Source organism: Castor canadensis, chromosome 16, assembly GCF_047511655.1.
Source record: "Castor canadensis chromosome 16, mCasCan1.hap1v2, whole genome shotgun sequence".
Lineage (NCBI taxonomy): Eukaryota > Metazoa > Chordata > Mammalia > Rodentia > Castoridae > Castor > Castor canadensis.
This window is the reverse complement of record NC_133401.1, coordinates 16,096,278-16,123,298: the sequence shown is the minus strand read 5'-3', so window position 1 is coordinate 16,123,298 and position 27,021 is coordinate 16,096,278. Positions and strand designations below refer to the sequence as shown.

Here is a 27,021-nt window from a genome sequence, read left to right as displayed (position 1 = left end):
CAGGTTTGACAGTGTAGACCTGTAATCCCAACTACTCAGGAGGCAACAGTAGGAGGATCATACCTGCCATTGTGATAAACAACTGTCAGGAAAAAGGAAAAAACAAAAAGAAAAAAATTTCTATTCATTTAATCCCTAGCTTACAAATAGAAGAAAACAAAATCACATTTAATCTGAGCATGGTTGCTCACACCTGTAATCCTAGACTGGGGAGGCACAAGCAGGAGGAGGAGGATCAAGAGTTCAAAGCTAGTCTGGGCTACATAGTGAGACTATCTCAAAGCAACAACAAAAAGTGTGAAAATGGTATATTTTCTGTTAGGCATGGGTCATGAGGTTGCGGGTTGAGCTGTGCCTCTAGGATTCTCACACTGAGAATAGTCCTCAAGAGCTCAGGGACTGTGTGGGGACATGTGTCCTTTAATCAACAGGCTAAGAGGCTGGGATGTGGCTTGGCTTGGTGCTGGAGCACATCTGCCACACGTGAGGCCCTGAGTTTCATCCCCAGCACAGAACATTTTTAAAACTGAGGAGGTCGCGGGGTGCCACTGGCTCACGCGTGTAATAGTACCTATCCGGGAGGCGGAGATCAGGACCGTGGCTCAAAGCCAGCAGGTACAAATAGTTGAGTGTCTTTCTTGAAAAACTCATCACAAAAAAAAAGGGCTGGTGGAATGGCTCAAGTGGTATTGTCTGCTTAGCAAGCGTGAGGCCCTGAGTCCAAACCCCAGTATAGCCAAAAATAAATAAATAAATAAATAAATAAATTAATTAAAAGAATAAGGAGGTAAAAAAACAAATGAGCTGGGCACGGTGATGCATGCCAACATTCTCAAGAGGCGGAGGCAGGAGGGTCTTGGGGTTCAGTACTGGAGTTTGAACTCAGGGCCTACACATTGAGCCACTCTAGTGCTATGAGCCACTGATACCCAGAGGATCTTCAGTTTCAAGACTAGCCTGGGCTGCATTGTGAGACCATCTTCAAATAAATGAATAAGTAAATAAATAAATCAGTAAGTAAGGTTAAATTCAGTCCTAATCTACTCTGATTGGTTTCATTCTAAGTGATCACGACACAGGCCTGCACAGAGGAAGACTATGTGAGGACACAGAAGACAGCCACCTGCAGGCCAAGGAGGGAGGCCTGAGGAGATATTCACCTGCTGATACCTTAATCTGGGTGTTCCAGTCTCAAAAACTGTGAGGAAATGCGTTGCTGCATTGCAGTTGTCCGTCGTATTGCTATAGCAACCCTGGCAAACCAACTCTGAATTTTAGCACAGTAAAAACTACTAAATGACTATGCGTGGTGGTGCATACTTACAATCCCAGCACTGGGAGGCTGAGGTAGGAAGATTATGGATTGAGGCCAGCATGGCCTTCATAGGGAGACCATGCCTCAAAAAAAAAAGCCAGGCACTGGTGGCTCACACCTGTAATCCTAGCCACTCAGGAGGCAGCGATCAGGAGGATAACGTTTGAAACCAGCCCAAATAGTTTGAAAGCCCCTATCTCAAAAAAACCCTTGACCAAAAAAGAAAAAGGTGGGGCTGGTGGAGTGGCCCAAGATGAAGGCCCTGAGTTCAAACCCTAGAACCACTAAACAAATAAATAAAAATAAAAAGGTAAAGAGCTAAAGGGCTAGGGTGTGGCTCAGTGGCAGAGCGCCTGCCTGGCAAGCATCAGGCACTGGTTCCACCTCTAGCAAAAACTTCTACACACAAGAACAAACAAGCAGGCTCCTCCCCCTCACACTCTCCCACTCACCTGAACAGGACGCCTTTGAGGACCTGCCAGGCGTTGGGCGCTGGCTGGGGTGCTGGGTTCTGGGGCTGGGTCTCGGCCGGCGGGTCCCTCCCGATGCTGCCATTGCTGGTCACCTGTGGCAGACAAAGGAAAGGTGAGGAAGAAAGAGGGACCTGAGACGTCAGGGGTTTTAGGCATCCCGTGTGGGGCCAAGAAACAGGGGCACCTTGGGAAGGCTTCGGTCTTCCTTTTCCCAGAAGGAACCCACCCCCAGCGCTCTGTCATGTGTAGACTGGGGCTGACCTGTGCCCCCCACACTGTCCCAGACTACCCTCCTGGGGCTCGACATCCCCTAGGCAGACACTGTCTCTACACAGTGTTGGCCCAGTTGGCAGGCTGGGCTGAGGGAGCCCAGAGTGACCACCTGGTCCCGCCTGAGGCTCAGGGAGCTGAGACCTAAATCACAGCATGCTGGCGCACCAGGGCTGTGGCAGGTGCGTACACAGCATGTGGCAGTCGGTCTGAGGCTAAAGGCTGTTACTGCTCTGGAGGCTGGAGCAGGGATGGAGAAAGTGGCTACTGGGGGCCACAATAAAAGGGCCCCCGAGCAGGAGCCAGTGTGAGGTGGGGGCCTATCTGAAGGTCCTTCCCTGGGCAAACAGCTCTGTGTGCCCAGCCCTGCCCTCCAGGGGCTGCTGGTCTAGCAGGTGACCCAGACACAGAATCACAACCGAGGGAGCCTCACACACAAACCCAGGCTAGAGCTCTGCATGGCTCCTCCCAGCAGATGAGCAAACGGTGCTTCAGAGAGGTTCTGCCACCTTGTGTGGGTCACTCAAGGATGACAACAACTACAGAGAGTAACGGGGTGGCGAAGCTGCCAGGGGAAGAACCTTTGCTCTAAAGCAGAACTCTGAAAAGTCAGCTGTGGATATGGGGAAATCCTGCCTGGCCCTTTCCTTGCACCCTGCTGGCATCCCCGTCCCCTCACCTGTCAACTTTAAGAGACAAGTCAGGACTGCTAGGGGCCAGGCCAGCCTGGGAGTGCTCCCCAGCCAGGAGCAGCACAGAGTAGGGCATGAGCCAGAGACACAGCACCTCACAGTTCCTCAAGGGACTGCCAGGGCCACTATCACCCACTGCTCCTGGGGCCCGGCTGCCCAGCCCTGAGCCTACTCTTCCATGTCTTTTATCTGCCCACCAGACAGAAGTACCTGGGAAACACATGAAGGCACTGCTGCCAGTCAGGGCCACCATGGCTGAGGCCAGCGTTTATTAAATGTGTCATTTGTCACCTCCTGTCCCCATCACCAGTAAAACCTCTTTCCTGTAATTTCCCAAAATGCACGGCAGCACTAAGGTCAGAGATGTGGCTCTGGAGGGAGAAAGACCTCAGCTGTGGTCCCACAGGCCTCGGCTCTGACACCTTGGATGCAGCACTTCTTCTCAGACCTAAGGGCCAGGCTGTGAATACACTGGTACAAACTGCACAGCAAACCTTTCCTTCGTGTGTTGAAAGAACGATTTCCTGCACACTACCATGCTCTAGGCACTAGGAAGTGGCACCAGCAGAAGCCACACAGCTCAGGGCCCTGCCCACCCAGAGCACAGGGCCTGGAGGGAAACACACCTGCACAGCAGTAAACAGAATAATTAAAAATGTTCAAGGGGGCCGGGCATGGCAGCACATGCCTGTAATCCCAGTGCTCAGGAGGCTGAGGCAGGACGATCCAGACTCCCAGGAGTGCCTGGGCTAAACAGGGAGCCCTCTCACAAAACCAAAAAAAAAAAAAAACCAAAAGGTTAAGGCCATGCAGGGATGGGAGTCTGCAATCCCTCCCTCCACGGGGCTCTGGGGCAGGATGACGGCTTCAGCCCAGGAGTTCAAGAGCAGCATGGGCAACACAGCGAAACTCCATCTCAAAAGAAAGGCTGGCGGAACGGCTTAAGTGTTAGAGCGCCTGCCTAGCAAGCATGAGGTCCTGAGTTCAAACCCCAGTGCCACCAAAAAGTAAAAAATAATAAAACGAGAAAGTACACATTTACTTAATGTTCACCTTGTCTTACACAACAATCAGGTTTTGCCAGGCATGGTGGTGCACAACTGTAATCCCAGCACTTGGGAGGCTGAGGCATGAGGATGAGTTTGAGGATAGCCTGGGCTACATAGAGAGACCTGTCTTAAGAAAATAATACTAAACAAGTCCCTGGTTTTATCAAAGATTTCAATAAACTATTTTAAAGCAAAAAAAGTTAACAAAAAATGTTAATCAGAAAAGGCTCTGTGAGGCAGGCACTGGTGGCTCAAGCATGAGACCCTCAAGGCCCTGAGTTCAAATCCCAGTGCTGCCCAAAAAAAAGGCTCTGTGGCGAAACAAGCAGGGGGAAGTGAGAGCCAACAGGACAGGAACTATGGACTGGATAGTCGAGGGCCTCTGACGAGCTGCCTCTGCACTCTGGGTGAGGTCCTGGGGCTGGGACACAGGTAGGTACATGGGGAGCCTAGGAAGGGTGCTCTAATGAGAAAGAAAAGCACCGGATGGGTGGGGTTGGAGGGGGGAGGGTCAAGCTGCCAGGCTAGATAGGCCGGTGCCCCCTCCTCGAGGCCAGCTTTGCGGTAAGGGCTCATGGTTATCAGCAGGTCTGAGTTGACTCAGGGTCAGAAACAGAGGTTGGAGGCCAGATCAGCACTTGGACCCCCACGGGGTTGACACCCCAGTCACTTCTCTCATTGTTAATGATGAAGAGTCTAGCTAGGAACCCTTCCAACAGGCAATCTCCACTCACAGTGAGGGGCACCGTGTACTCACTGAGATGGCCATCATGGGGAGATAGACAATCCCCAGTGCTGGTGAATGTGAAGAAACAGGGATATCAGATCAGGTGCCAGTGGCTCACACCTGTAATCCTAGCCACTCAGGAGGCAGAGATCAGGAGGATCACAGTCTGAGGTCAGCCTAGGCAAATAGTTTATGAGATCCTATCTCGAAATACCCAACACAAAAAAGGGTTGGTGGAGTGGTTCAAGTGGTAGAGGGCCTATCTAGCAAGTGTGAGGCCCTGAGTTCAAACCTCAGTACCACTGGGGCTGGGGCGTGGTTCAGTGTAGAGCAGTGGCCTCACATGCACGAGACACTGGAACACATGGCGGTTACCAGGTTAAACCTACACCTATCATTCAAATCAGCAACCCAGCCTGGCAGCTGTACAAGACACAGGAAGACAGGGAAGACAAGTCCACGAAACAGCTCCTACATCATGTTCATCACAATACTCACAACAGCCAAAACCACACACCACCCAAGTCCTTCATGAATACATGGACAAACTGGGATGTGTCAAGGAATACTGCTAAGCCACAAAAGGGAACCACCTAACACCAGCCTCAGAATCTTTTTCCAAGAGAAAGAAACCAGACACAAGACTGCATGTTGTCTAGCTCCACATTTAAGAAATTTTTAGAGCCAGGCAGGATGGTGTGTGCCTGTAATCCCAGCTACTTAGGAGGCAGAGGCAGGAGGTTCACAAAATCCAGGCCAGGATGGGCAAAGTTGGGGAGTCCCTGTCTCAAAAACAAAATACAAACAAAAGGGCTGGTAGAGTGGCTCAAGTGGTAGAGAGCTTGCCTAGCAAGCAGGGACCTGGGTTCAAGTCCCAGGACTGTGCAAGAAAAGAAAAAAAGGAATTTTTAGATAAGACAAAACTATAGAGAAAGAAAGCACTTTGGTGGCTTCCTAGGACTGGGCGCAGATACTGACTGCAAAATGGAATGAGGGAACTTGCAGAGGGCAGGGACGTTCAGTTGCTCCTCTGTGTCCGTGGGTTCTGTGCCCAAGGATTTAACCCACTGGGGACTGAAAATGTTCAGGAAAAACAAACACAAAACACACACAAGGCTGCCACACACGGGGCTGCTAGGTCTCAAGTTGTACAGACCTCCTAGCAAGCTCAAGGTCTTGAGTTCAAACCCCAGTATTGCCCCCCCCAAAAAAATTTTTAAATAAGCCGGATGCTGTGGCTCACGCCTGTAATCCTAGCTCAGGAAGTAGACATCAGGAGGATCACAGTTCGAACACAACCAGAGCAAATATGTGAGACCCTATCTTGAAAAATTCCTTCACAAAAAAGGGTTGGTGGAGTGGCTGAAGGTGAAACCCCAGCATTTGCATGGTGTTACATATCGCGAGGCAGGTAATGAGGACTTCTGGGTAGGCGCCATCAAATACGACGCCAGTTTACGTAAGGGACGTGAGTATCCAAGGTCTGGTACTGAGGAGAGGATCCCGGAGGCGGCTCTGTGGACACTGCACGGAGGGACAGCTGTTCTCTCAGGCGGAACTGTGGTCTTGGGCGGCAAAGTCTCCGCGCGCTCCGCTGACACGGATGAACAGACGGCATAAACCATACCTCAATAAAGAGGCAACCCTCATGGGCGCCCATCTCCCTTGCAGCAAGGTCAAGCCCTCACTGTAGCCTGGTATGCCACACCTCCCCAAACCCCCATTATAACCCCCTGGCCACACTGATTAGCCACCTGCCATCCTTCGAGTATCTTCTATCCCAGGGCCTTTGCACTGTTGGTTCCCTTTACCCGAAAGGCTTTTCCTTCACATGTCCTTGTGACTCCTTCCTCACTTCAGGTCAAGTGTCACCTTAGAGAAGCTCTCCCAGACCATTCTATTTACACCACAGCCCTCTACCTAGCCACCCTCACTTTTCAGCCCCACCCCAGTTTTCCTTCTGTCCAGGGCACTTACTGCCATCTGAGGCTCTGTGTATTGTTTATTTATCTTGTTACCCTACGTCCCTGTCCTGTCCATGCTTCTCCCTCCTCATCCTCACATGGAGCATGAGTTCCAAGAGGGTGTGGCCGCTTACTGTCCCCAACACACAGTAAGCACTCAGTCCAGATCAACTGAGGGAATGAATGATGAAGATGGGGCTCTGATCTGTCTGACTTCCTGCTGTGACAGGAGACTGGAGAGGGTGGTAGGGGTTGTGGACACAGCAGAGACTAAGACACAGCCCTGCCCTTGGATCTTCATGTCTAATCTTGCACCAGATTCTCAAGCACAGGTCCTAAGGGCCCGGGAAACAGCTGTGCAGGAAAGAGCTAGGCAAGCGCGAGGGAGCTCTGCAGCACATCCTCATGGCTTGCCTGGGTCCACCATGCGCTTCAGGAATTCCACCCTGGCCCAGCCTCTGAGCTGAGCAAGGCTAGAGACACAGTGGTGACCAAACCAGTCCTGGCTCTGTCCACCTGAGGCTCCTAGTCCAGTAGAGGAGACAGACACCTGTCCACAGACAGTGACAATCCTCAATGGGTAAGCTTGAGCAGAAGACCCCAGAAGGCTCTGAGAGCCCCAAGCGGACACTTGACCCTGTCTAGAGGAACAGAGAGGGCTTTCAGAGAGGAGCCATCTGAGATCTGAGAAGTAGAAAAGGTCACCAAAGCAGGCCAGGCATGGTGGTGCATGCCTTTAATCCCAGCACTCAGGAGGCTAAGGCAGGAAGATCACGAGTTCTAGATCAACCTGTGCTACATACTGAGATACTGTCTCAAGCAACCAAAACAAGAGATCTGAGGTACACTCTGGAAATAAGGGAGGTTCTAAGTCTCTTCCAGGCACTGTTTTCCCCACATGGTGATTCTGCCCTCTAGGACACATTTGGCCATTTTTGGTTGTCACAAACAGGAAGGGGTGTATATGCTACTGATACCTAGTTTGTAGAGCCCAGGGGTACTGGTACACGTCCTACAGAACACAGGGTAGCCACCCAACCAAGAATGACCCAGTCCAGCTGGGTACCAGTGGCTCACAGCTGTAATCCTAGCTATTTGAGAGGCTGAGATCAGGAGGATTGCAGCCTGAGGCCAGCTTGGGCAAATGGTTCATGAGACCCCATCTCCAAAATAACCAGAGCAAAACAGACTGGAGGTATGGTTCAAGCGGTAGAGCACCTGCTTTGCAAGTGTGAAGCCCTGAGTTCAAACCCCAGTCCCACCAAAACATAAAGAAATAAAGAAAGAATAATCCAGTCCAAAAAATGTCACTACTAGCCAGCTTGAGAAATCCTATCTAGTCTGAAGAAAAGTTAGCTTCTACAAAGCCTTGATCTGCTTAAAAAAAAAAAAAAAAAAAAAGAGGGCTGGACATGTGGCTCAATCCATAGAGTGCCTGCTTAACAAGGGTGAAGCCCTGAGTTTAAACCCCAGTCCCAACAAAAAAAAAAAAAAAAAAAAAAAAGAAAAGAAAAAAAAAATGTGCACTTTATCCTGAAGGCCAAAGGCTGAGTATTGAAGTTTTCAAGCAGAGTGGGGCCCAGGGAGGATCTGGGTGTGTGGCACCTCAGGGCAGTCAGGAGCAAGGTCTGGGCCATCCCTACCAGTAACACCAGAAACTTAGAGGAAAGGCTCTCAGAGAGTCCACAAAGCCCCTGGACACAGGGCCAGGAACTCAACCAGCAGTTCAACAGTCCAGACCACCCACGTCACATATGCTGGGCTCTGTCACACAATTTACATCCTCCTCTCCTCCCCAGGTGATGGTATTTGCCTCTCTGGGCTCCTCAAGTCTCTGATCCAGACTTTTATCACCACTCTTGTCATCCAAGACTGTAACTCTGTTTACATGGCTGTCTCCTCTCCCACTTCCCTGACAGCAGAGGCATGGCTGGAGCCATCTTTGTGGTTCAACCCAGGACTGGCTCTCCTGTCCAACTCCTCTGTTAGCCACTGGAGAAATGGAGGCTCAAAGAAGGACAGGAACTTGCCCAAGGTCACACAGTCACACAGAGTCAACTCCATGCTCCCCCCCCCTCCCAGCCTGCACTCCTCTCCCCTGAGCTGCCTCCCACATGTCAGCGACAACCCAGTAGGTGGGTCGACAGCACCTTGCTGTCACTCCATCCATTCCCCAGATGCCTGAATGGTGGCTTCCTGAACTGGTACGCTTTGTGGGGGGTCTCAGTTTAGCTTAGGCAGTAATGGGTCAGAAGTCATCGGTACCAAGGACCAATTCTCATATGGTGACTATAAGGACCAGTTCAGGCTAAAAGCACCCCCATCCCAGTCTGGACCACCCAGGGTCAGCTTCCACAAGAAATGGATGCCCACCTTAACCTGAGTGACCTTCTACATGCGCCTTAGTGTCGCTATGACTCGGATTCCTGTCTGTAAAATGGGTCTTTCGGCCTCCGTAACCCATGCCTTCACCCACGATTAACTACCTGATTTCCCTGGAGCGAGAGGACTCGCCATTACCCATTGCCCACGTCGCAGGCTATGCGACCGAGATCCTGAACGCCACACCACTCTAGGATCAGTCTTACGGCCGGGATCGCGGAGTCCAGAACCTAGGACTCCTAGGTAGCAGACTGCGCCCCTCCGCGCCACGGTCTCCCCGGCTCGAGCAATGAGCCCGGTGGCCGCCCGGCGCGAGCGTGCAGGGAACCAGGCGCGCAACAGGGTCCCGCTCCCGCCACTGTCCGGCCTCCCGAGCCACCCAGCCCCGCCTGGGCCCGATATTCAAGGTCCCTCTGGGCAAGGAGCCCCCAATGCACCAGATTCCGAGAAAAGGGACAGGACACGCCCTGTGGAAGGCCCCCCGCCGGGGGAAGAATACCCTCAGGTCCCTCTCGGCCTCCGTACCTGACCGGAGCCGCCTCCCCCGGCCGCCACCACGGCGCTGCCGGCCCCGTCCGCCTCCTGCGCCGCCGCCATCTTCCCGCTCCGGGTCCCCGCCCCCGCCGCCAGCCCCGCCCCGTCCCCGACGGCGCCAGAGCAATCGCGCGAGATTTCACACTTTGCCCGAACCACCCGGCCACCGTATCCGGCAAGAGCGCTTCAGCCACGCCTTCCAGAAGAGCCACTTCCGGCCAAGAAGGGACTAATCTGGCCACCATACTCTCCCCCTTCCCCTCCCACCAGGTTGTTTTGCAGCGTATTTGTTTTCACCTCGTTGAAACTGCAGGTTCCGAAGTCCCGGGACTTTCTTTGGCAGCATACGCACTTCCCACAAGGTCTGTTCATTCCTCCCTGTTAAATGTGCCCGCCTTTTCCAGTTATGTGGGTTGTCTATGCCATCCTGCCGGCTTCAGCCTGCAGAATCTTCCAGTCGTTTTCATTCAATGACTCTTGAGCTTTTCCGGCCCCCGTACCGCTGTAAAGGCCCCGCCCACGCCCCGCCCTTCCGGTGGTAAAAGAAGCTGCTCGGCCGCCGTACTTGGGCTCGCAGAGAAAGCCGTTAACCCGGTTCTTTGGCTTTCTGACGCCTCTTCCTTAAGCTGACCTTTACTCCATCAAGTCACCAGAAGTTATAGTCCTTCTGTGCACTCAGAGTTCCTATTTCAGGGTTCTCTCGGGCACCGCTCAGTATAGGACCCTGTCACACGTCCCCAAGCTTTTGGGCAGCCTAGTTTAGTACGCTTGCGCGTTCCTACTGCGGCCTTTGCTTTCCAGCAAATCTTGGCTTGTTGCGCTCTTAAGAATTCCGCACTTGAGGCCAGCCTGAACAGATAGTTTGCGAGAGCCCATCTGCAAAATAACCAGAGCCAAATGGGCTGGACGTCTGGATCAATGGTAGAGCGCCTGCTTTGCAAGCGCGAAGCCCTGAGTTCAAACCCCAGTCCCACCAAAAATAAATAAATAAAACCATTTTTCATTAGCTATGTGTCCTCCACAGCTCCAAGTCTGGACACGTGCTGTGGATGGCCTCAGACGGAGTCAGGGAGGTCTGGAGGGGAGAAAATCAGAGACTTAAACCTCTACTAATGAACTGGATGGAGGTCTCACTTGGGTTCAAATCCGGATTCTACTGCTGGCTAGCTGAATGACCCGTCATAGGTGACATATCTCGAGTTTCTGTAACTTGTATAAATTAGGGATTATAACAGTATGCGCAGGTGATAGAGTGGCTCAAGTGGTAGAGCACCTGCCTAGCAAGCATGAAACCCTGAGTTCAAACCCCAGTACTGCCAAAAGTAAATATCTAAAAACATTTAAACTTTAGGGGAAGTAGTAGTAGAGCACTTGCTTAGCCTGCACAAAGACCTCGGTTCCATCCCCAGCACTAAAAATAAAAATAAATGATAGCTGGCGTAATGAGGATAACTCATGCCTGTAATCTTACCTACCTACTTGGGAGGCTGAGATCAGGAGGATCACATTTTGAGGCCAGCCCAGGCATATAGTTCTCAAGACCCCATCTCCAAAATAACCAGAACAAAGTGGACTGGAGGAGGCATGGATCAAATGGTAGAGCACCAGCCTTGCAAGTATAAAGCCCCAAGTTCAAATCAAAAATAAAAGCCAGGCACTGATGGCTCACACCTGTAACCCTAGCTACTCAGGAGGCAGAAATCAGAAGCATCGAGGTTTAAAGCCAGCCCTGGCAAAGAGTTCTGGAGACCCTATCTGGGAAAAACCCATACCAAAAAAGGGCTAGTGGAGTGGCTCAAGGTGTAGGCTCCTGAGTTCAAGCCCCAGCACTGCAAAATTAATTAATTTAATTTAATAAAAATAAAAATGAACACTTGACATTTAGGTAGAGGACTACAGAAAGCCCAGGCAAGTGAGGCGCTTTGAAGCTAGCTTATACTTTGATCTTCCTGTGCTCCTCAACTCTAGTCACAAAAGGCCCTTCTGGCCTCCTATACTGCAGGGCCACAACTGTTGGAGCACTGCCAGGCACTCATCTAGACTGTGACCTTCCACAAGATGCCTTTGGGATCCAGGTTCCTGTTTTGCAAGGAACCTGCTGTTGAGTGATCAAATAAATTCCATTCTTACTTTGAAGTGGATCCTGGGATAGGGCCACTCTGCCCTCCACTAGGGGGCGCCCAACACCCACCAGGGGTTATGGTTCTAGATTTTGAGGGTAAAAGGGGACTGGGGACCCCATCTTCTAGGTCCTGAGGAGAAATGGTCTGGGACCAGGCTCATAAATGGAGGAGGCGTCTACGGCCCGAATTGCTAAGTTCTTAGAGGTGTCTGGGAACCTGGATGCTGGGGTCCTGAAGGGAGTCTGAGAAAGAAAGGCGGAGTCTGGGAATGACACCCAGATTGGTTGGGAGCAGGAACTGGCCTGGGCCAGTGATTTGATTTGGCTTGAATCCGTGGGAAACAAGTGGACAGAGCAGGGATTGTTCCCTCGGGGCCTCCCCCTCCCTGTCACCCACTGGGCTTGGCAGACTCAGTTCTTCCCAGGCCCTGGGGATTTGGGGGCATTGCCCGCAGCCCCTGCACGGGCCCCTGTTTTCTACTGGGCTCACAGCTGCCTGACCACAGGACCTGGGAAGATTGCCCCGAGAGTGTTGAAAGACTGGTTGGAGGGTAATGCCAAACAAAGTAGGGGAAATCCAGGCCACGGAGTCTCAGAAACCAACAGCCCCATTCATGGGCTTAGGGGGCCAGGAGCACCCTCAGGCCTCCAGCGCCTTCCATCCACAGGCCTCAAATCATGGAGTCTGAACTGGCTCTTACACACACTATGCTTTAGTCTGCAATTCTCAGAGGTCAGATACCCTCTTCCAACAACCACCACCCAACTCTGACCTAGGGGCTCAATCCATAGCCTCCCTCTGTGTCCACTTTCCAGCAAGCCAGCCCTAACCAGGCTTCATTGTGACATGGTCCATCCTGGCCTCCTGCTCTTCTAGAGGATGCATCCTGGGTCCTGGGCTCCCACACTCTATGTATACAGGGTGGCCACACCCAAGGTTTAGGCAAGCACTCTCCCACTCAGCCCTGCCCTTTTGTTTTGTGTTTTTGTTTTTGAGACAGGGTTCCTCTGACTTTGCCTGAGGTGATATGGAGCTCAGGATCTCCCTGCCTCTGCCTTCCGTGTAGCTGGGGTTCTAAACATGCCTATCACTTGTCTTCTTGCTCTCTGGGGATCAGGGTGTCCCTACTAGTGGCCTTAGGACGAAGCTTTAGGATGTGGTCTTGCACAGGCCCCATCGAGTGAATTTTTGAGGGGCCACATGAAAATAAGGCTGTCTTTTTCCATGCTGTGTGGAATCCCCAGACCTTGGTAGGGTCTCAGTAAATGACTGGGAGGTGAATGTATTTGAATTGTCAAAGAGCCCAATGTCCGCCCACCTCTCTTCCGGGTTCTCTGTCAGCCTAGACCTTGATTGTGTAAGCTTAGTGGGCACTTGTGGGCAGAGCCTGATCTGTGTCACAGGACTCTGGACAACTGACTGCCACAGCACATTTGAACCATCAACTTAGGGGCTGCATTGTGGCTCAGTGAAAGAGCACTTGCCTAGGATTAGAGGCCCTGGGTTCTATTTGAAGTACCATTAAAAAAAAAAAAAAAGTCTCAGCCCAGGGCCTGGAGACTGTCAGAAGCCACTAAAGATTAGCTGTATCCAGGATTTTACAGATGAGTGAGCCAGGCTTTGATACCTTGTTTTTATAATTTCCTACTGTGTTTATTTGAGACATACATACGATCTCACTATGTAGCCTGGGCTGGCCTAGAACTCATCATCCTCCTAACTCAGCTTTCCCAGTACTGGGATTAAAGGTGTACACTATCATGCCTAGCTACTTATTATTAGTCACCTCTTCGTTGCCATAGACAAGGTTCCAGGTTAGGCCTACAGACAGACAGTAGATGCTCATTCAGTGTTGGCTAGATTCAGTCAGTCCCCCTATTTAGTCCCTGCCTTCAGAAAAGCAACCACAGTAAAGAGAATAAATGTGGATTTGTTTATTCCTTCATTGAAAGAATGCAGGCTGGAGTTGCGTGCAGAGAGCTGAGAGACGATGGGACAGGGAGCTCAGTCCAGTCCAGGCAAGGTCAGGGGAGCAGGGGGCGGGGTGGGAGGGCCAGAGACAAGGCTCTCCCCTTCACCACAATGGGGCCCTAGCTGGGACTAGTCTCCTTTCAGCAGAGTGAGGATCTGGTCAGTGACGATGCCTGCGTAAGTGGTCATGGCTGCCGAACCCTTGCTGTACATATCCCTGGAGAGAGAGGACAGTGGGCTGGAGGAGGCTGGGGCCTGGGTTGTTGGATCTGAGGGAGGAGGCTGAAGCCTGGACTCCTGGGTTTGAGGGAGGAGGACAGGGGCCTGGACCCCTGAATGTGAAGGAGAAGGCTGGGGGCCTGAAACCCTGGGCCTGAGGGAAGAGGAGAGACTAGGGCCAAGACTCCTGGGTCTGAGGGCATCTGGTGTCAGAGCTGGATGCAGCTCCCACAGGGGCAGGGTACCTGAGTTTCTCATCCATGCTGGTCAGATATGTCTTCTCATACAGACCCTGGGCGGCCGCCTTAGCTGTGTCCCAGTAACTGGAGAGAGACTCCTGCACCTGCGCCAGCAGAGTTTGGCTGGCAGGCTCGTCTTGCTGGGCCTCTGTGGGGAGCCCAGGATAATAGTTAAGTGAGAGGCACTGATGAGGCCTTGGGTATTTGGGTAGAAAACAGGCAGGAAGGAGAGAGAGAGGTAGCAGAGGCAGGTACACAAGAGCTAGGCCAGGAAGATGGTGACAGGTCACCCCCTCTTCTGAGACCCCCCATGCACGGCCACTCACCACATGCTAATACCAGGAGGACAAAACACAGAGCCAGGAGGAATCGAGGGCCCATGGTGTTAGCACCTGGAACACAGGGTATGTGAGGCCTAGGCTGTAGCTCAGAAAAGGGCTTTGATCCTGCTCTGTCCCCTTCCTGCCGGCAAGTGTTCCTAAGTGTGGACTTGAGGAAGTGTCTTTCTGGGACCTTTCTTTCTTTCTTTTTTTGGTGGAACTGGGGTTTGAACTCAGGGCCTCAGGCTTGCTGGGCAAGTACTCTACCACTTGAGCCACGTTCCAGCCCTGCAGTTATTTTTCAAATAGGGTTTCATGGTCTTGCCTGGTGCCACACTCAGACCTTGATCCTCCCACTTATGCCTCCCTCATAGCTGGGATTACAGGCATGCTGCACTGAGCCCAGCTTTAAAATCTTAATTCTAACATCCTCTTTGTTTTATTCTCTCAAGAAGGCTGTCTTACATGTAAACAGCTCTGGCCCAACAATGAGCAGAAGAAAATTTCTACCTTTTGCTAAGAATGGATGAAGATGCTCTGAGAACATGGCTCCCTCCTGACACTTGTGACAGTGGCCTGTCCCCTGTGCCTCCTGTCACCTTGAGCCAAGCCCTGTTGTCTCCACAGCCTCACTCTCTCACCTCACCCCAGCCCTACATGGGAGACACTCTTGGTGACTAATGTGCACAGGACAGAGAGAGAACGACACTCTGAATGAGAAACTGATACAGAGACAGGTTGAAATCTAACCCTGGAGAAAGGCCAGGCTGGGCAAATACAAAACCATTCTGAATTCCATGATTCTAACACAGTGTCTCACACAGTGACGCTTGCTGCCACCCCTGTCCCCCTCTACCGCGTCCCTGTCTTACCAGATTGTGACTCTAGCAGCCTGGTGTCCTTGCCAGCTGCAGCGGAAAGACAGTCTTTATAGCTGTGGTGGCCCACCTCCTCCACGGCCACCACCCCCTCTCTCCTGGGCCAAAGTCCTGGCCAACAGAACTGCTGGGGGTGGGGTAGGGGCAGGCAGGGCAGGAAGGACAGTGTCATCCACCAGCAGGTCACACAGCAGGGAATCCCCACTCTGAAAATCCACTCTTGAGACAGATAGGCTACGTTGCAGGCAATGGAGGAGTTTGGGACCCCAGGAATGCTGGGAAATGAGGGCCATTGTGGGGATAGCTGACTCCACCTTCTGTCCATCTTTCATATTCCTGAAACTGGCACCTTGAAGTTTTTTGTCCCCAAGGAGCCCTTAGCTTCTGTGTGGGTTTTGCCCCTGACTCCCTCTCCCAATCACCCCCTGCCAGTGCTCCTCCCTTGTAGGATGTCCGGTATATGGTGAGGACGGATTATCTCTGCCCCTAGAGGAGGGATCAGCACAGGGACACAGATAAGAAGCATCCAGTTTATTGTGGACATGGGAGGGGTGAGCACTGTAGTCCTAGGTCTGGTCTCCGCAGAGCATCCTGGGACACAGGCTCTGAGTCTTGTTCAGGAGGCTGTCCTTGGAGCTGAGGAGCCAGGTCTGGGTGCGGTGACCCAGGTCTTTCAGGTGGTCATCATAGTAGGTCTGTATGAAGCCCTGGAGGGCCCCAGGGCCCCTGTGTGAGAGGGGACAACCAAGGTGAGACCCCCCAGCCACACCAGGGCCCCTGCTTAAGAGGGAACAGCAGAGGTGAGACCCCAGCTATCTTAGGGGTTTGATCCCATCTACTTCCTCCTCCCCCAGACCCAGGGGTCCAGACCCCAGCCTCCTCCCCCAGACCCAGGGGTTCAACCCTGGCCTCCTCCCCCAGACCTAGGGGTTCAGACCCTGGCCTCCTCCCTCAGTCCCAGGGGTCCAGACCCCAGCCTCCTCCCCCAGACCATGGCCCCTAGCTGCTGCCCCTCCCTCAGCCAGCCCTGCACAGCCTCACCAGAACCACTGCCACCTCTCCCTGGTCTTGGTCACCAGCGACTCCACCAGCTCCCTCACCCTGACCTGCACCAGGCTCCAGCGGCTCTCATCCTGGCCTGTTGGGGGACTTGGGGTTCCTGCAGACTCACATACTGGGTGGGACCAAAGAGCAGCCTGACCATGCTGGAGGGACTGTCCCCATTCCCCCTTCTCCCTGTCCCTCTGTGCTCAGCCTGTGTGACGCCTGAGGGCCAGGGCAGCCCCCTGCCAGTTCCCTGGCCACCTGCCTTCTCTTGTCCCTCTGAGCACCTGGTCCCACTTCTACTATTGGCTGTGTCCTCTGCCCAGCACCCCATCCCTCACCCCTCTGTCCCTTGCAGTTTTCTCCTGCAGTTGGTAACTCCACCTCCTGCCCTATGGCTCCTCACCTGACCCTGCTGTGGAAGGGCAGCCCTGCCTTCTTAGCTCCCAGTGTCCCACACTGTCAGAGCCACCATTGCACACAGCTGGGAACACCAGACTCTGCCTTGGCTGTGGACATGGGCTCGGCCACGCTCTCAGTCCCTCCTGGTGGACCAGAGGCTCCACTTCCGGTCAGGTCAGTTTGCTTCCCACACACCTGTGGGTCTAGCAACCACATACCTGGGCAAAGCCTCTACTGCCATCACCCGGGTACACCGGTACACACTTTCACTGCTCCAAGACTCAGTTTCCCCTTCCATGGAATGGAGTACTAACCATACCGACTTCAGGGTTTTTGCGTGAATCAGAAGTTAATTCACAAAGTGAAGGAAAGATGGAGCCTTGCACATCCTCAGAAGCACAATGGTTTTGTTGGCTTTTTTTCAGAGATAGGGTCTGGCTAGGAAGCCTGGGCTGTCCTCAAATTCCCTATCCTGCCTCTGCCTCCCAAGTGCTGGGATTACAAGCATGCACCACCACACCCGCCTCACCAGACACGATTTTAAATACATGGACAAAATGCAGTTATGTATCAGTCCCCACACCTAGACACCCTGAAATCTCTTGCATGCATGCCCCCTGAACGTGCACACAAACATACAAATGCACCTGTGGAACTGCATATACTCCTCACATGCACACAGATGTACACAAATGACTGCCTCCTTTGTACAAAGCCCACAGTTACATCCTACACTCAGCCCTACACACAGACAGATAGACATACACACACAACCGCTCATCAGTCTGATATGTCTACGAAATCACATGACACACAGACACATTCCCTCCCCACCCGGGAAGCCCCCACTTCTGCCAGCCCCCTGCTCCTCACCCACAGTGCACACCAGGACCAGCACGCAGAAGAGCAGGGAGGGCCTGGCCCAGAACCTGCATCTTGGGAAGGACATTTCTGGCTGCTGTGTCCCTCTGTCCCTCTGGGCTCAGCTCTCCAGGCTTGGGGTGTGGCAGGCTGCACTGAGAAGAGCCCTCCCCTGTCCAATGGCCCCCACCCCTTGGCAGGACTTCACAGAGAAGTGACCATCAGAGGCCATGCACGGCCTTGGTGGCCTCCCTCCTTTCCATTGTCCCAGTGCCCTGGCCTGATAGGAGGCAGAAGTCTCTTTGGCTTCTTGCACTAAACCAAGTTCAAATTGTGGTTCTGCCTCTGAGACAGCCCCTTTTCCTGGCCTCAGTTTCCTCCTCTGTGAAGTGGGATGATAGTCCAGACTTGGGGACACTGACTGAGCACAAGGCCAGGAAAGTGCAGCATATATCCTGACAGTCCAGGTGCTCTGGAGTATGACTGTGATTCTTTCTTTTTTACTTTCTGTCTTTTAGTTTTTGAGACAGGGTCTTGTTATGTGGCCTGGGCTGGCGGTGAACTCATAATCTTCCTGCTGCAGACTCCCAAGTACTGGGATTATAGGTGTGCCCTGCCATGCCTGGCTCCTGTGATTACAGCAGTTATTTATAAGATTCCTTAGCCACTAGGCTACAGGAGTGGGTACAGGGTGGGTCCTCACCATGTCCAAAGGTGGCTGGCAAGAGACAGCGATTTCTTCCCTGGCAGGCTACAGCCCAATCGACTCCTACCACCCTGGGGTTCTGGACTCCAGCTGTTTGACTTTGATGTCTCTGTCTCAGACAGACTGCTCTAAAGCCCCACTCCTAGCCAGAAATGGTGATGCACACCTGTAATCCCAGCTTTTAGGAGGCTGAGGCAGGAGAACCAACAGTTCAAAGCTAGCTGGGCTACATAGTAGAACCCTGTCTCAAAAAAAAAAAAAAGAGAGAGAGAGAAAGAGAAAGAAAAGCCCTATTCCTTCACAGCATGACCTGGGCAGAGAGTTCTCTGGGCCTCGATGTTTCCATATGTAAAATGGGATTTACGATAAGCACCTGCTCCCAGAGTCCTTAGGAAGCTGGCTGAGGCACACATAGGCAATGCCCAGGTGTGCACGGTAGGAAGCTGTCCACGTAGACTCAGGTATAGAGCTGGACAGAAGGAAAAGTGCTTTATCAATGGAAGACCCAGCCAGGGCACACAGGTTGGGGAGGGAACTGGGGTGGATTTTGGTCTAGGGTTGGTTTTAAATTTCAGTTGAAAAATATATAGCTGGGCACCAGTGGCTTACGCCTGTAATCCTGGCTACTCAGGAGGCAGAGATCAGGAGGATCATGACTTGAAGCCAACCTGGGGAAATAGTTTGAAAGACCCTATCTCAAAAAAATCCTTCACAAAAAAAAAAAAATAGGGCTGATGGAGTGGCTCAGGGTGTAGGCCCTGAGTTCAAGCCCCAGTACTGACAAACAAACAAACAAACAAAAACATAAACAAACAAAACCCAAGGCAGGCATGGTAGTGAGTGCCTACCTGTAATCCCAGCACTCAGGAGGCTGAGGCAGGAGGATCGTGAGTTCCAGGCCAGCCTGGGCTACACAGCGAGACCCTGTCGGGAGGGGTGTGGTTATGGGGGGGCGGGAAGCTGCTGGGATGTGGGGATCAGAGTCTGACTCCTCTGCTTCTTTCTGGCCTTCTGTGAGTCGCTTAACCTCTCTGGGCCAGTTTCTTCATCCAGGGATGGATTCATGGACCTTGTAGGCTTGCAGGGAATGAACAGGAGATCAGTGGTGCCATGCTTGGTTCCCTTTATGTAGTAAATACTTCCTTAGCCTCCTGATGGGACATTTTTAGCTGTCCCTTTTCCAGATGAGGAAACTGAGGCTGTGGGGTGGGGGCATTTGAACCGGGGTCCTCCCATGCTATCTGGCCAAACCAGGACAGCTTCCACTCCCCACCTCCCAAGCCCTAGAAGGCCAGAGGGGGCTGCGCTGGGGAGGGAGGTCTCTGTCCTCTGCCCCTGGGCCAAGGTCAGCAGGCAGTGGGGACTGTGGCTGTTTGTTTGCTGCTGCAATGTTTGCTCTTCCTGGGGACAGGAACAGACTGAAGGTCACATGGGGCAGGATGGCACAGAGAGGCCAGTGGGGGAGGGACACTGGGTAGTGAACCCTAAGACCCCAGCGCAGGTCTGAGGCTAGGGAGTGGCTCTGAGCCCCAAAACTGTGTCCTCCAAGTCACCAGGCCTGGATACCAGACCTGTCACTGTCCTCTCCTCTAGACTCCTGGCTCCAGTTGGGACTCCAGGCTGTCACCCCTGCATCCCCACACAGGACTCTGCTGGTCATCTTTTCCTGTCACTAGCTACTCATCTCTGGGTTATGGCAGGAAGTTCGGGTGAGAAAGAGGTCACCAAATCCATGCTTTCATTTTGGAAAATTGAGGTGGTCACATTCTGTAAAATTCACCCTTTTAGGGCTGGGCCCGGTGACAGAGTGTGTGAGTGGCCCTCCTCTCCAAACCCTGCACCACAAAAATAAATGATAAGATGCACAATTGTGCGTGGTTTGTAGTTTACCCAAAAGCTGGAACAGCATCTCCACTAATTCTATAGCATTTTACCCAAGAGAAGAATTAGATGGTCCTGTCTGACTCTCCCTGTTCCCCAGCAGGGACAAGTGCCCCTCTTGGCCTCTAGGGACTCACCTATTGTGGACGTTTTGAAAAAATGGAATCATAGGATACATGGAATCTTGTCACAGGCTTCTTTCACCGAGCATGGACTTTTCATGGTTCATCCCTGCAGTGTGCATGGTTTTCATGGGCAAATAATATTCCAGTCTAGATAATGCATGCGTGATTCGCATTCGTAACTCGTTCATCAGTTGATGGGCACTTGTGTTGTCTCTACCTGGGGCTATTATGAACACTCATAGGAACACTAAGGTACAAGTTATTTATTTATTTATTTATTTGGTGGCACTGGGATTTGAACTCAGGGCTTCGTATTTGCAAAGCAGGCTCTCTACTGATTGAGCCACACCTCCAGTCCAATTTGTTCTGGTTATTTTGGAGATGGGGTCTTTTGAACTATTTGCCCGGCCTCGCCTCAAACCTCAATGCTCCCAATCTCAGCCTCCTGAGTAGCTGGGATTATAGATGTGAGCCAGCAGTGCTGGCATGAACTTGGAAGTTTGCCATTTCCCTTTTCTGTTTCTTATTTTCCAGCTGATACATCTGTTCTTCTCAGGTTTGCAGACATTCCTTCTGGATCTCAGAGAGCAACAAGAAGACCTTGGAGTGTCTCAGTCATGGGCATGGAGACATTCACACTTGCACCCACCTGGACCTGCCTCAAGACACCCAGTGGGCAGGGCAGTGATGGGAGCCCTAAGGGATACCTGTCCCAGCCTATGGAGGTCATGGAGGGCTTCCTGGAGGAGGGGAATTCTGATGTTTCAGAATTAGCCAAAGAGAAGTAGGGAAGTAAACAAGGAGTAATACAATTTTCTTCCATGAATGTTTATTATACAAACATAGGAATTAGCAACTGAATACAAGAATGGAGAATGGATGGACGGAACCAGTTGTGGTGGTGCACATCTTTAATACAGGAGTATTGTGAGTTCTAGGCCAGCCTGAGCTAGACTGCAAGTATCTGTCTCAAAACAACAATAAAAAATGTGTTCAGATACTTTTATTCAGATTGAGCAATTTCTTATTTCACCAGGTTTTACCAGCCTCTGGCACTGTGGCCAGTTCTATGCTGGGCAGTGCCTGAAGACACAGCCCTGTGGGACTCATAGTGCGGTCTCCAGGCAGTGACCACCCAGAGAAGGCAGGGCTGGAATGGAGGCACCTGACCCAGAAGGGACTCCAGGCAGGCTTCCTGGAGAAGGCAACATGGGAGCCGAGACCTGGAGGTAAGGACTGAATCAGGCTCTCGGGGTTCTCGCCCAGATCCTGCCCCAGCCCTCTCTCATAGCTCCCTTCATTGTTCCCAAAAAGTGTAATTAAGCCGGGCGCTGGAGGCTCATGCCTGTAATCCTAGCTACTCAGGAGGCAGACATCAGGAGGGTAAGGTTAGAGGCCAGCCTGGGCAAATAGTTCACAAGACCCTATCTTGGAAAAACCCTTTACAAAAAAGGACTGGTAGAGTGGTTCGAGGGGTAGGCCCTGAGTTCAAATCCCAAGTACTGCCAAAAAAAAAGTGTAATGAACGCCTACTGTGCGCAGTGATCGGTGAAACCCAGTCCTTTACCTCTCCTTGCTTTCTGTGTGACCTTCTCCTAGAGACTTCACATCTCTGCACTCAGCATTAACAGCCCAGCTCACAGAGTTGTTTTGCTTTGTTTGTTTTTCAGTACAGTGATTTGAACTCAGGGCTGTGTGCTGGCTAGGCAGGTACTCTACCACTTGAGCCCCAGCCTTTTGTTTTTGAGAGTCTGGCCTCCAATTCCTGATCTTCTTGATCTCTACCTCCTGAGTAGCTGGGATTACAGGTATGTACCACCATGCCAGGCTCCAGCTAAGTTCTTACAGAGCTCCTTTGGGACCACGACATTCAAACGTCCTCAGCACAGGCCCCCATGCTCTCCCACAGCCCCTGCCCCACGGCCAACAAGCACTCGGAGAATTTTCTGTAGGACTTTTATTGGTGTGGGGTGGAGGGGACCTGGGGCCTCAAGGAGATGTCCTTGCTCTGTCAGTCAGTCACCCAGGGGCTCAGGAGAAGGTGTCTTTGAATTTCTCCTTTGCTTTTTGCTTAATGTCTGAAAGCCATTTCCTGTGAGAAGAGACGGGGACGGAGTCACTGTCTGCTGCCACCCCAGGATGTCCCCTCCCACACACCCTCCTCCTTCCCAGGGCTGGGAATATCATCTTGACCTGGCGCTCTCTGCACGCGCTCTCTCTCTCAGTTTTATTTTTTTTTTTTGAGACAAGGTTTACTATGTAGCCCAGGCTGTCCTTGAACTCTCCATCCTCCTACCTCAGCCTCCCAAGTGCTGGGATTACAGAGGTGCGCTCCCATGCCAGGTTTTCAATTCTTTCTCTGAGTGTGTTCCTGCTTTTGCTGCCCCTCCTTGCTCATCCAAGCCTTCCTCATTGCTCTTAGATGCTTCCCTTGCTCCAAAGGTCATCCTCTCTTATCTATCCATTTTCCTGCCACAGGACCTTTGCACTTTCCCTCCACAGGGAACTATCTTGCCAAGTTTCGGCCTGGTTGGATTTCCCTAATCATTCAGATTTAAAGTGTTACTTCCTCAGAGATATCCCAAGCACCTGCAGGAGCCCCCTGGCCTCGTTTATCACGCCCATCCTGTTGTCTGAGCAGAGCTTAGCTCTAGCTGGACTAATCTGGAAACTCACTGGTTTGTTGCCTCCCCCTCCCCTGCATCTCGCCTTAGTGGTGCTGGGAATCCAGGGTCTCAAGCTTGCTAGGCAAGTCCTCTACCTTTGTGTTTTTAATTTGCTTTTTAGACAGGGTCTTGCTAACTTTGTCCAGGCTGAGCTCAAATTTAAGATTCTTCTGCCTGGGTCTTCCTAGCAGCTGGGATTACAAGTGTGCATCACTATACCCAACCCTCTCCCCTGTTAGACTGTCAGCTGTCTGAGGGGCAGGATTTTATCTGCATTGTGGTTACATTGGAACATTTCCTGGTACTTAGATGATTAATGGATATATTTTTTTGTGGCCTGGGGATCAAACCATCAATAAATATTTGTTAAGAAATGGAAACAGGTGCCGTTGGCTCACACCTGTAATCCTAGCTACTCAGGAGGCAGAAGGATCGAAGTTCGAAGCCAGCCCAGGCAAATAGTTCAAGAGACCCTATCTCAAAAAAACCCTTCATGAAACAAAGGGCTGGTGGAGTGGCTCAAGGTGTAAGCCCTGAGTTCAAACTCCAGTATCACACACACACACACACACACACAAATGGATTCTCAGGGCTGCCGGAGTGGCTCAAGTGGTAGAGCTGCCTAGCAAGAGTGAGGCCCTGAGTTCAAATCCCAGTGCGGCCAAAAACAAAGACAAAAATCTAAGAAATCGATTTTCTCCCTGCCAAAGGGAACAAAAGTTGGCTAACGTGGTGAGCTTCTACAATGTGCCAGCCTCATGCAGGGTGTCCCCTTCAGTTCCCTTCAGATCCACCCATTTTAGAGATGAAGAAACTAACTGAGGCTCTTGGTGAGGTGCCTCTCTTATGATCACTCGGGAATGGTCAGGCATGGTGTGCATGCCTGTAATCCCAGCACTTGGAAGGTGTGGGGAGAGGGGTCGGAGGGAATCAAGAGTTTGAGGCCAGCTTGGGCTACCTAGTGAGACACTGTCTCAAAATAAATAAATAAATAAATAAACCCCTCCCCCATAAAGGGAGTAGCAGGTGTACACCGGCCAGTGGACCTTCACTGTCATCCAGAACCATCCCTACCACGGTGCTAGGACCGGAGTCAGGGGACCTGTCCCCCTCCCTCCCCCCAGCTCTGTGATTCCAGGGATAGGGTCAGCTTCTTGGAGCCTCAGTTTCCCCAATCTGTTCACTTCGGACTGTCTCCCAGGGCTTCCCCCATCCGCTCCAGCCCTCGGTCCCCCGGGGCGGGTCCTGACCGGGTCTTGGTGTAGACTTCGGTTTGTTTGATGCGGTCAATGGCTGTCCGCGTCTTGTCCTCCAGGGTGTTCCCGAACTCCTTCAGCTTCCCGGAGAAGCTCTCCAACGCGCTGGACAGGTCCGGGGAGGCCTGGGCGGGGGCCGGGCCTGGCCGGGATGCAAAAACGGGTCATTGGGAGCCTTGAGGATGGGGCTCGCGGGATGGACCACGAGATCCTTGGATGTAATGTTGGGGGCATGGCGTTAGAATGGGGGCGCCAGAGTCGGATGCTGGAAATTGCCTTAATTCAGCCCTCGGCCCCCACCCACCACGCCGCGCCAATCCCAGAAGAGTGACCGTCATACGTCATTTGTTGCTAGGGCTCTCCTAGGCAGACTTGCCTCTGCTCTTGAGACGCTTAGAAAAGCTTGAAACTCACCTAGCACGGGTGGGATGGGGGCGATCAAATCAATGGACGATAGGGGAACCAGGACACCGCAGGGACCTCAGAGCTCTCTATCTATGCCTGGACTCCAGGCCCGTGACCAGCTTAGACTGCCAAACTTTAAATCCCCTTCCCCTCCCCCCAGTCCTCCTATACCACTTTTACCTTCCAAAGCCATGCACAAGGCCACCACCAGGACGGGGAGCGACAGGAAGAGCCTCATGGCGGCTGGAGGGGTACCCTGGAGGCAAGGTGGGTGGAGGAGGTCACTGGCACCAACTTCCCTCCCCACCACGGTCCCTCACCGGGCTCTTTAGTTCTGGGCGGGGGTGGGGTGGGGGTGGGGTGGTGGCTCTCCCCAGCACCAACCTGGATCTACAGGTCCTTTGGGTAGGACAGCTCAGGTGGCAGGCCTTTATCTGGCTGGGGAGGGGGCGGGGCACGGTGCTCTCCCTCCTCCTGAGCCTCCCCCTGGCCCTGGTCGCTGAGATCACACACCTTTTTCTCTTCTGCCCTTTGCCCGTGGAGGCTGGGGGTGGGGCTCAGGCCCCTCCCTTAGCCCCAAGACCTATGGTCATCTAGCACCCTCACCTTCAAATCTCCTCAGCCTGCCTTGGTTCTTCTCCTTACTGAGGGGACAACCTTCACCTTCTCCCTAAGGCCCTCTCCCCCAGGGGTCTCTCAGGATCAACCCTGTGGGTCTCATCCCCAGCTCACTGTGTCCCAGCCCACCTCTTTTTTTCGTTTTGTGGGATTGGGATTTGAACTCAGGGCTTTGCACTTGCACAGCAGACTCTCTACCACTTGAGCCACACCTCCAGGCCATTCTGCTGTGGTTATTTTGGAGATGGGAGGCTCTTGAACTATTTGGCCAGGCTGGCCTCCAACTGAAATCCTCCTGATCTCAGCCTCCAAAGCAGCTAGGATTACAGATATGAGCCACCTCTTCCACTGGGCCTCCCCTTCTCCGTGCCGCCTGGACTGAGAACTCTTCCTGCGCGCTCTGGGTTCTGGATTCCATGCCCTGCTGCCTCTAATGGTCTTCTAGACCAGATCTGCCAGCTCACCATCCTTTGATTGTGGGCATCCCAGACTTCCATTGGTGCTCTGGGGGCCTTAACTTTACACTCCGGTCTCCCTTATTTTTAGGGGGGAGCTCTCTTCAGCGGCAGTTGCAAAGCTGTCACTGGGTGCCCCTAACCCTTCCACCCCCTTTCTTTCCCCCACCTCTGAACGCCGCCATTTGTTTTTGTTCACCCTGTCAGGCTCCCCCTTGGCTCTGAGCCTGCCCCCCCTTGGCTCCCTCCCATCACCACATCCTTCCCCCAGGCTGGAGTCCAAGGCCTCCCCCTATACCCATGGGCTGCCTTTGACCGCCAGTGATCCCTGGCAGCTGGTGGGGAGGGTGGCTGGGCAACAGACTAGGTTGGCTGTCTTGTGCCTCTGCAACCACGTGTCAGCTCTGGGGTGAGGGGGGCAGGAGGGGATGGTTGTGAAAGGGGAGGCACAGAAGAGACCCTGGCAGGATTGCAACGTCCCTGCCAAGTCACAACTTCCAGTCCCTGCAGGACCCAGGGACTGGCCCCCTACTTCTGCGACTTCCAGCACACTCCCCAGACTTCCACCCAGATGTCTGTCTGTCTGTCTGTACCTCTATCTGAATGGAGGAATGGCCTCGGGCTCTTCCAAACTCATGCACTCCTCAGCTACAGGGATTTCTGCTTTCCAGATGGGGAAACTGAGGCCCAGTCAAGCACATGCAACGACGTAGTGAGAGGAACGAGAGGGTTCTTTATCCCTCCCCTTCTCAGGCGCCCCATGCTCTCAAGATGCCTGCCAGAGCTCCACAACACCCCTGCCAAGACCTTCCTTAATCTCCTTCCCTGGCCTCTGAGCCACCTCTGGGTCTGGGGGCTTGGAAGCGGAGGGTGGGACACTGACCCTCTGCTTAGAAGTCCTCCCCCCCTGAGAATTCAAGATTGAGCTCTGGTGGGACATGGTGGCGCCATCTGTAATCCCAGCACTCCAGAGGCTGAGGCAGGAGGTTCAAGAGTTGGCAGCCAGCCTGGGCTACATAGTGAGGCCCTCTGTGAAAAATAAAAAACAAAGATGATTCAGCTCTTCAGTGGGAGAGACAGCTGATGCCTCCCTTATCGGCATCTGGGGAAATCGAGGCTCTACAAAGGGGAAGCCCCTAGGCATATGGTGTGTCAGCTGACTACACCCCTGCCTCTTAAACCCCGACCCTTCCCCTTCTCACTGGGTTGCAAGAGTCATCTCCGGCAGAGGAGCCCACCTCCAGAGCAGTGCCAGGGAAAGTTCTGTGTTCAGGGTGTGCCAAGCCAGCCGGGGGACTGGGGAGGCACAGCTCAAGCCCTGGCCTGCCTCTGCTGGTGGGAACACTGCTCCAGGCCTTGAGAACTGAGGGGGTGGGAGGCGAAGCCAGCCAGCTCTCTGCCCTCTCCTCTTTGACTGCCAGCTCCCAACTCAGCACAGGGTCAGGT

The 27,021-nt window shown here is 52.8% G+C and overlaps 3 protein-coding genes and 1 long non-coding RNA gene across 7 annotated transcripts in view; 1 reads left to right on the top strand and 3 right to left on the bottom strand.

Moving 5' to 3' along the window:
- Positions 1-9,895, bottom strand: part of Clptm1 (CLPTM1 regulator of GABA type A receptor forward trafficking) — a 31,685-nt gene extending 21,790 nt beyond the window's left edge. The window contains exons 1-2 of one of the 2 annotated variants that reach the window (XM_020172973.2): positions 9,704-9,895; positions 1,768-1,880 (exon numbers count right to left, since the gene is read on the bottom strand). In XM_020172973.2, coding sequence (XP_020028562.2) covers positions 1,768-1,880; positions 9,704-9,778 — 188 coding nt within the window. In that variant the 5' untranslated portion in view covers positions 9,779-9,895. Of the gene's footprint in view, positions 1-1,767; positions 1,881-9,397; positions 9,505-9,703 lie in introns of those variants that run through there. The other variant, XM_020172974.2, reaches the window with a different exon arrangement.
- Positions 9,896-13,443: 3,548 nt separating this feature from the next.
- On the bottom strand, positions 13,444-17,633 carry LOC109692359 (apolipoprotein C-II). Of its 3 annotated transcripts, none has more exons than XM_074057598.1 (4): positions 17,476-17,582; positions 14,285-14,350; positions 13,965-14,106; positions 13,444-13,717 (listed from the first exon to the last, which is right to left on the bottom strand). In XM_074057598.1, exons 1-4 carry the CDS (start codon positions 17,549-17,551, stop codon positions 13,630-13,632), a joined length of 372 nt encoding a protein of 123 aa, XP_073913699.1. In that variant the 5' UTR covers positions 17,552-17,582; the 3' UTR covers positions 13,444-13,629. The 3 variants fall into 3 exon arrangements, with proteins under 3 accessions (XP_073913699.1, XP_020028503.2, XP_073913700.1); XM_020172914.2 differs by lacking the exon at positions 17,476-17,582 and adding an exon at positions 15,151-15,647; XM_074057599.1 differs by lacking the exons at positions 13,444-13,717; positions 13,965-14,106; positions 14,285-14,350 and adding exons at positions 15,673-15,882; positions 16,198-16,330 and having other exon boundaries at positions 17,476-17,633.
- On the top strand, positions 16,325-21,597 carry LOC141417985 (uncharacterized). The gene is made up of 2 exons (XR_012442601.1): positions 16,325-16,776; positions 20,732-21,597. It is a non-coding gene; the product is annotated as an uncharacterized lncRNA (long non-coding RNA).
- A 517-nt stretch (positions 21,598-22,114) lies between these two features.
- On the bottom strand, positions 22,115-24,842 carry Apoc1 (apolipoprotein C1). The gene is made up of 3 exons (XM_020172916.2): positions 24,683-24,842; positions 24,092-24,239; positions 22,115-22,267 (listed from the first exon to the last, which is right to left on the bottom strand). The coding sequence occupies exons 1-3, from the start codon at positions 24,738-24,740 to the stop codon at positions 22,207-22,209; spliced, it is 267 nt and encodes an 88-aa protein (XP_020028505.2). The 5' UTR covers positions 24,741-24,842; the 3' UTR covers positions 22,115-22,206.
- Positions 24,843-27,021: the final 2,179 nt, after the last annotated feature.

What these genes read in the sequence shown, in the direction of transcription:
- LOC109692359 (XM_020172914.2), bottom strand. Translation starts at nt 15,481, where the DNA reads ATGGACAGAAGGTGGAGTCAGCTATCCCCACAATGGCCCTCATTTCCC. An exon ending in GCTGCTAGAGTCACAATCTG is followed by an intron (nt 14,351 to 15,150) that starts GTAAGACAGGGA and finishes CCTGTGTTCCAG; the next exon opens with GTGCTAACACCATGGGCCCT. An exon ending in CCTCCTGGTATTAGCATGTG is followed by an intron (nt 14,107 to 14,284) that starts GTGAGTGGCCGT and finishes GGCTCCCCACAG; the next exon opens with AGGCCCAGCAAGACGAGCCT.
- Apoc1 (XM_020172916.2), bottom strand. Translation starts at nt 24,740, where the DNA reads ATGAGGCTCTTCCTGTCGCTCCCCGTCCTGGTGGTGGCCTTGTGCATG. An exon ending in CTTGTGCATGGCTTTGGAAG is followed by an intron (nt 24,240 to 24,682) that starts GTAAAAGTGGTA and finishes CATCCCGGCCAG; the next exon opens with GCCCGGCCCCCGCCCAGGCC. An exon ending in GAAGTCTACACCAAGACCCG is followed by an intron (nt 22,268 to 24,091) that starts GTCAGGACCCGC and finishes CTCTTCTCACAG; the next exon opens with GAAATGGCTTTCAGACATTA.